The 10,505-nt window shown below is 43.0% G+C and overlaps 1 protein-coding gene across 1 annotated transcript in view; it reads left to right on the forward strand.

Moving 5' to 3' along the window:
* The first annotated feature begins 984 nt into the window (after positions 1–984).
* FAM83A (family with sequence similarity 83 member A) overlaps positions 985–10,505 on the forward strand; it is a 13,431-nt gene continuing 3,910 nt past the window's right edge. The window contains exons 1-3 of the mRNA XM_032803512.1: positions 985–1,461; positions 3,689–3,856; positions 6,763–6,887. Coding sequence (XP_032659403.1) covers positions 985–1,461; positions 3,689–3,856; positions 6,763–6,887 — 770 coding nt within the window. The remainder of the gene's footprint in view (positions 1,462–3,688; positions 3,857–6,762; positions 6,888–10,505) is intronic.

Raw genomic sequence — 10,505 nt, forward strand, 5'->3', positions numbered from 1 at the left:
CAGGTGTTCTTATTTTTTAAATTAAAGCTGTGATTCTTGTGCAATCACTTGGCTCCAGGAGCTGGGGGTTTAAGAAAAGAGATTACAAGATGTGATCAAATTATGAGAATCTTCAACACTGAGACTTTGATCCCTGCATGAGCCATCTGTCAACATTCCCTCCCAGTAATAAGCTTGTTTTATTTTCACTCAGTGGTGAGTAGTGTTAAAGAAATAAATTACTGAAATCCCTAAAGTAATGGTCAGATATTATGCATGGGGCACAATTGTCACGTTTAGTCCATTTTAAAACTTGTTTTCTTGGCTTCTTTTTTTTAAAACAAACAGTCATGGTGGCACTAGGTGCAGCCAGTGGCCAGTGCCCCTTTAAACTGTTTTGAAGTTATAGACCGGCTGCTATCTTCATTCGAGTTAACATCTGAGTTGGTTTGGCTGCACAATAAATGCTACAGGAACCCTCAGAAGCCTCAAGCTGTTTTGGAGGTTGTGCAACAATGCTTGGAAATGTACCTCCTTTTGCCTCAATGCTTCCACATCCACACCCTTCAGAGAGTACAGTCCTGCAAGGAGGTATGATTAAATCAGACAGAACTGGGTAATGTGAGGCTGAACTCTTCATGTGCCCTCAGGGAAAGATGTGTGTCTATCAAATTAATCAGCTTTAAACCTATGCTCCATCTGAGGCAGAATCCTTGCGTAAGCAGGACATCTGCAAACCGACCTCTTCAATTTTTGGATACACTTGTACCAACAAAATCAGTGAGAGCTTGTGGTGCCAATTTGCCTTTGGTAGTAACATTTATTTATTTTTTATTAACAAATAATTCCTTCAACAAAAGGGAATTTACAACAGAGCGGAGTGGGCAAGTGGGAAGCTCATTTGTTCTTTGTTTACATACAAGGTGAGCTGTATTGGTCTCGTCTGCACAGTCTATATGCACAGCGCTCACTATATGCATCAGTCAACTGCTGATACAAAGAATAATGAGCCGATCAAGACATGTGGGCAAGATAAGGAAACGGCTAGAGGAGATCAAGAATCAGTCAGTCAGGCCAACAAAAGCAGATTTCAATCACCATGAAAGTGTAAGACTAGCTACTGATGCCCTGTTGGACGGTGGGACTGAATCTTATCTCCGAGCCTTAAATGAAGAAGGAGAGGTAGATTTTCTGTCATCTGTGGAAGCTCAGTATATCAAGAAAAATGCCAGAGAGCCTTACTATGCTAACGAATCTCCCACAGAGAGGGAGACTGGACCAAGGCAGAATGATACTGGCTCTCTCCAGTCAGGAACATACTTCCCTATATCTGAATGCAGTGAACCAGCCCTGCTTCACACATGGAGCACAGCAGAGAAGCCCTATCTAAAGGAGAAATCCAGTGCCACTGTGTATTTCCAGACAGAGAAGAACAGCAACATCAGAGACATTATACGCCGCTGCATCAGCAAGACCAGTCAGGTAAAGAGAAACTCCATCTTTCCTTTGGGTTTGTTTTTCTCCCTCCTTATAAGTACTGTTGAATGTGGTGCTTGGTTAGAACAGACCCTGGCATGTTCCTTGCCAATGCACCTCCATCTAAGCAGGGGTAATACAAGTCGTTCTATGCTTGCCCTGTCTCCTTTGCAGACAGTACCTCTCACAACGTGTTGTGAAAAAACACAGCTGGTTTTGTTATGTGAAGGCCTTAAGGGAACAACTGTGCCGTTTGGGTTTGGCATTAAGGGAAACCAAAGTAAGACCAAGCAATCACCTAACAATTTCAGTTATGTCCCAGGCTGAGCTAAATTCAAACCTAGTCCTCCTGTGATTAGAAGCTAGTACGTTAATTCACTGGCACACCTGAACTCTCTTGTTCATCATGTTTAAAATAAAGATACCCAAATATAGTAAACGTATCCTAGTTGCACAGTTATTTTGTATTTGGAACACCAGCACGCCACCTGTCTGAACCAGATCTCTGCATAGTCACTGTGAAAACCTTAACATGCCGTTTTGCTCTGAAAAGTGACTGTAAGAATGACACTAACTCAACAGATCACTCCCTGTGTGTATTCAGAGCAATATCTTCTTATTTCCAGTGACTAAAATAAATGTTCACTGCTCTTTTTGACTTCCCTTAGCCTTTCAGAGCCAATGAAGATAAGGAATTGGGAGCTGGATTTTCTTCCTTTTTGTGCCCCACAAACAGATTTGTTTACTAAGTTCTAACCAAGTACATCTGTGCAACCCATAAGTTTGGACAGGTGTCACTGAGCTCATAATTTGAAGACAATAGATAGAACAGTGTCAGTGAGGGTCTAATCTGATCTGTAGAAACTTTGTTACTGGTGATGGTGCAGTAGAAGGAAAGAATTGGTTTTGAAGCTCAGACTCCACATTGGGTTTGAAGGGTTGGCAGCTAGAAAATACATCATTGTATTTGTAAACCGAACATGTTTTATCTGGAGATGTTTGCAAGACAATAAACATGGAACCTCCAATGCCATTTTTACAGACACTTTTCAGAGTAGAACTTTACTTTTAACTGCAAGTGTTTTTGCTTGGTCACTAGTACCCATAGTCAGCTGTGTAATTTCTGAGTTTACAAACAAGCTACAACTAGTGCTGTGAGTTACTCTCTCTAAGGGATGAGACATATGCCACTTCTATCAGCCTGCAGCTACTTTGGCTTATCTAAACAGGTTGTCCTTAGAACAAGAGGTACCTATTCCTCCAGAATGTTGCTGCATTGTGTGAATTGAATGGAGTTGTGAGTGAGACTTTGGAGGAGATTATTTAAAAGGCTTACAATGAAAGTTGCAAGAGCTTTTATGCTGTAGTCTGATAAATTTAATTTTTTGTTGATGACTCCAGGAGACACAGCACAGAATGTTCAGCTCAAGGAATAAAGGGGGCAAAGGTGGTTTTATACCTCCATCTTGAATCCTAGCTGTTGTAGGGCCAGTTTAGCGCACTTGTGTACATTAGAGCAGCCAGAAGATTCTTTTCCTTTTGTTTCTAGTCAGTTTTACTTTGAGACTCTCATTCACTAGCTCAGTTGTTTGGGTGTAATCAGTGCAGGGGAGGGGGGATATTTAATCCCAAATAAAATTACTTTAAAAAATAATTGAAAAAAATTCTATTAATATTAGGCTTTATGAAACTCATTTTTAAAATGAAATCTAAATCTTGGTCCTAACCTGAGTCCACCCACATGCAGACAGTTGTAGAATTGAGGATTGCTCCAGGCTTGAGGGGTAGCATGGAAGAAGCTTCTTTCTATGAATTCATACTGTATACCTTTGATTTGTGGGAGAAATTCACCTACTTGCTAAACCCAGTGTGTATCTTGTATGAAATAATCCTGTTTTAGCTATTTTCTTATTGTTTTCTGATTACCATTTAATTATTTTCCCCAGTACTGAACTCCAGGCTACAAATTCCTAGGCCACTCTAAGATTTCTTAGGAAAAGGACCTATAAAGAGAAAATGATACTTTAGACTGGTTTTATATGAGCAGTAAAGTAATATCAAGGTTTCCCTTTGAACTGAGTACTTGTCTATATACAAGGAAAGGGATCTATATAAAATATCCCCCTCTCTCCCACACCATTTAAGCTTTTATTTGTAAAATAAGCATTATATTTGACTGGCATCCAAAATCATGTATCTTTGCTCTGCTTACACCAGTGCCTTTTCTCCCTAGGTTCTGGCCATTATGATGGATGTTTTCACTGATACGGAGATATTCTGTGATGTGCTAGAGGCGGCTAACAGACGAGGTGTTTTTGTCTATCTGTTGCTTGATCAAAGCAACATAAAGCTCTTCAGTGAGCTGTGTGACAAGGTGCAGATTGCAGAGGATCACTTCAAGGTATCGCTGACTACACAAAACTCTTAAAGCCTTAGAGCTTTTGGTCCTAATTTCTAACTTGTTTTGACTCATACTCTTCTGTTGTAACTCAGTGTCATGGGTATTAATTTGAATTGCGATATAACAAGTGTCTGGTTGCTAGCCTAATTTGTCTTCAACTACATGAAAGGAAACTGAATAAAGAAGTAAACTTTCTTCTATAATCGGCCCCCAAGTTTCTAAGTAAATTGAGGCTAATTAAAAATTTTCATGATGGTGCTTGAACTTTTGTTAAATCTCCAAGCTGGGGAAGCATAAGAACTAAGGAGCTGGTTTGTTTATTGAAAATGTGCCTTCATGAAACACAAGGTTTAAAAACTTATGAGCCAAAGTGTGCTTCCCTTTACTCATCCAATGATCACGACTGATCTATTAGGGCCCTGATCCTACAAAGACTTAAGCGCATGTGCTTAACTTTATACCTGGCAAGTAGTGCTGCGGAAATCAGTGGAACTGGCACCAAGCACAGTGCCATCCTGGTCTATGACTAGGGACCCTCAGGCATTATGGGTTAGATTCACAAAAGGACTGAGGTGACTAACTGCCATTTTAGACCCCTAAATCCCAGAACTGGGTCTCACTGGGATTCATAAAGCCCCTGCTCTGCTGTCACCAAACTGTAAACTTGCTGACAGGGGCAGCTCTAGCTTTTTTGCTGCTCCAAGCATGGCAGGCGGGCTGCCTTTGGCAACACACCTGCAGGAGATCCCCGGTCCCATGGATTCGGCGGCTTGCCTGCGGGAGGTCCGCCGGTCCCACAGCTTCAGCGTACCCGCTGGCGAATTGTTGCCAAATCCGCAGGACCGGCTGATCTCCGGCAGAGAAGCCTCCAAAGGCTGCCTGACTGCCGCCCTCGCAGGGACCGGCAGGGCGCCCCCTGTGGCTTGCCACCAGGCATGTGCTTGCTGCTCTGGTGCCTGGAGCCGCCACTGCTTGCTCAGCACCTAAAGCCTCGCAGTAAAAGCTTCCAAGGCACCTGAAAGCTTCCAAGTAAGTAAGAAAGTAAAAGCTTCTGAGGCACCACATGCACTGCAGACCCATGGCAGGTGTCCGGATGCCTAAGCCTGCAAGTGTTGTATGAGTATTCAGAAGACAGGCTTTCTGCCACCTAATTCACCTGCAGGGGCCTGATCCGGCAAGCACGCTGAGAGCTCATATAGTCGGAAGCGGCGCCAGGGTTTTTGCCACCCTAGGCGGCAACGCTCCTCCTCTGAGCATTCGGCGGCAGGGGATCCTTCTGCTCTATGTCTATGGGACACTTCGGCAGCAGGTCCTGGAGCGAGTGAAGGACCCGCCGCCGAATTTCCGCATAAGACCCGGAGCGGAAGGATCCCCCGCTGCTGAATTTCTGCCGAGGGCAGCAAAATCCCGCCTTGCAAATCCTGCTGCCCTAGGCAACCGCCTAGGGTCGCCTAGTGGAAGCGCCGGCCCTGCACATAGCAGACTGGGCCTGCATAGGCGAGCTTCTACAAAGCAGCTGGGAGGAAGGGTAGGAAGGTTCCACTGTGAAGAAATAATTTTAAAAAGTTATTGGAGCAGAGGGACTGGATCCTGGCTCTCCAGTGTGTGCTTTGACCACCAGGCTATGGAGTCATTCTCAGGTTTGCTTGCTTGATGTCTGTCTCTGACCCAATGACTCTTTCATTAGTTAATCCACAGTGGAACAGCATCAACAGCTGTAAGATAGGAGGAGGGCTATGTCAGAATATCCCAGAGGCCAGTGTTTAGGGCAGTCAGCTGAGGGGAGACTTGGACTGGAGGGGTCTCTCCCAAAGCCCAGGTGAGTACCCTAACCATTGGGCTAAAAGTTGTGAGGGAGCACCTCCCCCTCTATTCTCAGCTTCTTGCCAAAATTATGCAAGCACTTTACTGCAAGAGAGAGGATCCCCGCTGAGAATCCCCGACAGAGGGACGAACCTTCCTGCAGCCCAGACTTAGGCCTTAGGCCCCTTTCTCTGAGACAAGGGAGGAGCATACCACACACGCCTCCTCTTGGACCCTCTCGTTGGCTAGCTTAGGTGGGATGAGGAACCACTTAACCTGATGACATTTGGGAACCCCATTCTAGGGCACCTTTCTTTCCCCATTCATTGTATGGAGAACCAAGGCACCTAACCCAGGCTTTGTGATTCCCAGTGATTTTCTAGGTGCCTAAGTGAAGTGTAGCAATGCGCAGAATCAGCATGCCTGTGTTTCTTTGTGACGCTAGCCCTATGGTGCAATAAATAATACTACTGCTCACAGTGTGTAAAGTGAAGCCTATATGTAAGGCTCAGGGCCTCATGAATAAGAGGAATGGAGTTTAGCCTGAGATGTTTTATGCTAGAGACAAAGTAAAACACTAAGAACCAGATCCTCATCTGGTGCAAATAGACATAGTTCCCTGGGAGTTAGTGGAGTTATCCTGATTTACACTACACTGACTCTAGGGGTCTAATTCTGGTCACAGCTATGGACATACCCCTGCCATTCATTTCAATAGGTGGTGTGTCACCGTCATAGATCTGGGGGGCCCAGATGTGTCCAAAAAATTACAATACTCTACAGCATAGCTCCATTTTGTATAGGTTTCCATACAAAGGCCAAATGTATAGCCCAGTTTGCTCCCCCATTGAAATCAATGGCATTGCACCACATGGCAAAGTCTGATAAAGATTTGGGCTAAACTCTATGCAACACCACTTTACGGTGTTGAAATATACAGTTGGGGAATTAAATAAGAAATCCTAGCAGAGGGAGGGGGAAATAAAGCGATACAGGCTAGGGGAGAAAAGCGAGATTACCAGCTAAATTTTGCAATGGGATGATGAATTTTAATATGTGTTTACTAGTTGTTTTTTTGTTTTTGTTGTTGTTGTCTGCTCTAGAATATTTCAGTCCGAAGTGTTACTGGAGAAGTTTACTGTGCTAAGTCAGGCAGGAAATTCTCAGGGCAAATCCAGGAAAAATTCATCATCTCTGATTGGAGATATGTTCTCTCTGGATCATACAGGTGAGATCAGTCATCACATTTTCTACTTGAGAATAATTCTATTATTATTTGAATTGAAGTTGCACTTAGGGGTCCTACTCAGGGATCAGAGCCCCATTGCGTTAGATGCTGTACACATGAAGGCTGGGTTACAGGTAAAAGTATTTCAGAAAGTAAAGGTTTACTCTGGGGTTATGATTCATAGGCCCTAACCACACTGAGGATCAAGAGTGGTTCCCCTTAAAGTGTTTTGGGTGTTTTTTGTTTTTCCTTCTGAGAACCATGTTATAACCATGCAATGGTCAAATTATACTACAGGGACTATTTATCCTGCATAGCAAAGTTTGGCTATCATCATTCTCAGAAAAAAAGATCCGTGTCTCCAATGGTCATGGCTAGCATGCTGCAAATCATTCATGTTTATACATGGTAGTTATTGGTGCAGTCTGGACCTGTGGAAGTTCATACTAAAGCTCTACTGCTGAGAGGAAGGATGGCAATGTGGTTAGGATGTTGAACTGGGACTTAGGAAATCTGGGTCCAATTCTTAGCACTGCCCCCCAGACTTCCTGTGTGAGGTTTGCCGTTGACTTCTGTGGTGGTAAGCTTTCGCCCTTAGGCCTTGGCTACACTGGAGAGTTGCAGCGCTGGTGGTGGGTTTACAGCGCTGCAACTTACTCACCATCCACACTTGCAAGGCACATACAGCGCTGCATCTCCCTGGCTGCAGCACTGGCTCTACTCCTGCTCTGCCCCGGGTATAAGGATTGCAGCGCTAGTGATGCAGCACTGCTCCGCAAGTGTGGCCACCAAAAGCGCTGTAATTGGCCTCCGAGGTATTCGGAGGTATCCCAGAATGCCTGTTCAGCCACTCTGCTGTTTTGTTGTGAACTCCGGGCTTCCGGAGCTGCTTATCTAAAACACAAACACAGCTCGTTTTCTGGAGCAGAGGCAGGCAGGGGAATTTCTTTGGAATGTTCACAGCTTGATAGTGTTTGCTTGAGGAGAGAAGCAACACGGCGGGGGCGGAGGGGGGAGTTCGTTTTGGAGCAGCTGCTTATCTAGTCTGAAGGCTATTTGCATTTAGTGAATAAAAGAGGGGTGGGGGAAGGGGTCGAAACTTTTAAAATGATTGAAGGTTGGTGCTGTGTATCTTCCAGTCCTTAGAACTTGCAAGGCAGGGAGCTGACACAGTGTCACCTCCAAAAATCCACTCTCTCTGTCTCCCCCACGCTCCTTGTCACACTCCACCCCACCCCCCTCTTTTGAAAAGCACGTTGCAGCCACTTGAACGCTGGGATAGCTGCCCATCATGCACCACTCCCAACAGCGCTGCAAATACTGCAAATGTGGCCACACTGCAGCGCTGGTAGCTGTCAGTGTGGCCACACTGCAGCACTTTCCCTACACGCTGTACGAAGACAGCTGTAACTCCCAGCACTGTACAGCTGTAAATGTAGCCATGGCCTAAATTTCTCTGTAGCTTGGTTAAACATCAATAAAAAATGTGATGATAACCCTTATTTTCCGACACCCTTTATCTGTCTTGATTGTAAATTATTCAGGGTGTAATGTCTAGCACAGTGGACTCTGATCTCATTTGGGACATCTAGGCACTACTCTAATACAACTAATAACTAACACTGATACATATAACACCACTTTTGTGGTTTCAAGGCATAGGGCATACAAAAGGCAATAGGCTGCGAAGTTTGAAGTTCCTTGGTATAGCTGATCTAAATATTAATTGGTTCAGTCTCTACCAAAGAAAATTGGAGCTGATTTGAACTGGTCAACATTTTTCCTTTTTTCATGAAACATTTTGAAAATATAATTGTTTCTGTTTTGAATATTGCAAGAAAATATCCTTTGTGGTTCCTGAAAACTTTCTAAACCACAGAGATGCTTGTATGAGACACAGCTAAAGTGAATATCTCAAGTATTTATGTGCATATCCAGCCAATCAAGGAGTCAGGAAATCACCAAGTGACAGCATGTCACAACCTGTACCCAATCAGAATTTACACAATGGCAAACCAAAAATAAATAAATATATTTAAAATATTTTTTTTAAATTGCTAGTTCCCCCTCACAAATAAAACATTTTTAAAAATTGAAAATTTGTAGCTGGAAGTTTTCAGATAACTGCAAAATTTTGCTGGAACCAAATAAATAAATGCTGCTTTAAAAAAAGAGCTGATGGCCTATCCTAGTATAAACTGGGATCTAACATAACTGTTCATGGCTGGTACAAAAGAGATTGTGGAACAGCCACAAAGCAGAACTAGAAAGCTGCTCATAATCTTTGTGCTTACCATATTTTTCATGTCATGAGCAAATCATTACCTGGAGACATGTTGTACATTTCCATCACCTTACAGGTCTCTTAATGTGGCACAGGTCAGCTTCTGTTTGGAAATTCATGCTCCATATGACAAGTTAACTAGTTGAAAGGAAAGCAGAACTGCTAGATTCCTGCCATCTGCCTTAGCAGATGTGGTACGTCTAGCCTTTATTTTCTATTAATTATACCTGTAACATCTGGCCTGCAATGGTGTCATACCAGTATAACTATTCTAGTTAGAGGTGTGACTTTATTGTTTTTAACCAAACTAAAATGGTACAGCCCACTTTAATTAACTTCCCTTCCAACATGCAGTGTTGCTAATTCTTGCAATTTTATTATAAGTCTCACAACATTTGGAGTTTTACTTAAAGCCCCAGCTGCTAAGATTAGGAGACTGCATGAGAATCTGAGTGTTCATGTTTAAAAAACTACATTTCTAATCCTTATGGTTACAGAGAAAATCTTGAAAACTTGACTCATGTGAATCCTACAGGCTCAAGAAACCAGAAGGCAAAGAAAAAGATCCAAATTGTATAATTTTTTTAAATGTCATGCTTTTTGGGGAGGTCTGACCAGTATGAGAACTTTTATACCAGTATAAATGTGTCCACACTGTGCATGGGGGAGGGGGAGATACGGATAAACTGGTGCAACCTGTGTGTGTAGACAAGAGCTCTGCTGGCCATAAAGACAGACAGCTATTTCGTGTTAGTTCTGTGCAGACCATGAGACACACATACATTGGGTGCTTTTTAAAGGACAGTTTATTATTGTTCTTTCTACTTTTGTTTTCTTTTAATCTTCTGACTGAAGAGACAAATGCTATTAGTATATGGAAAAAACATAACAGATCCATGTTGTATTGAATGCGTGTGTAAGGAAAGCAAATGTGAGGCAATAGGGAAAGCAGACGTTTTCTCTAGCAAAGATTTTCTCTTTGCTGTAAAACGGCTAACACACCCACCGACCTGTCATAAATAGAGAGCTAAGGGTTAATGTTTCTTTAACCTGTAAAGGGTTAACAAAGGGAACCAAACACCTGACCAGAGGACCAATCAGGAAACCGGATTTTTAAAAGCCCAGGGGAGGGAATGTTTGGTTCTGTGTCTTTGTCTGGCTCTCAGCTATGAGAGGGGTCTTTCCATCTGTAAGCTTCTAATCTTCAGTTTCCAAGTTGTGAGTACAAAGGTAGAAAAACAATAGGCTGTTATTGTTTTTTTTTGTATTTACATGTATGTAGTTTGCTGGAATGTTTAAATTGTATTTCTTTTTGAATAAGGCTGTTTATTCAT

The sequence above is a fragment of the Chelonoidis abingdonii genome, chromosome 2, assembly GCF_003597395.2.
Source record: "Chelonoidis abingdonii isolate Lonesome George chromosome 2, CheloAbing_2.0, whole genome shotgun sequence".
Taxonomy (NCBI): Eukaryota; Metazoa; Chordata; order Testudines; family Testudinidae; genus Chelonoidis; species Chelonoidis abingdonii.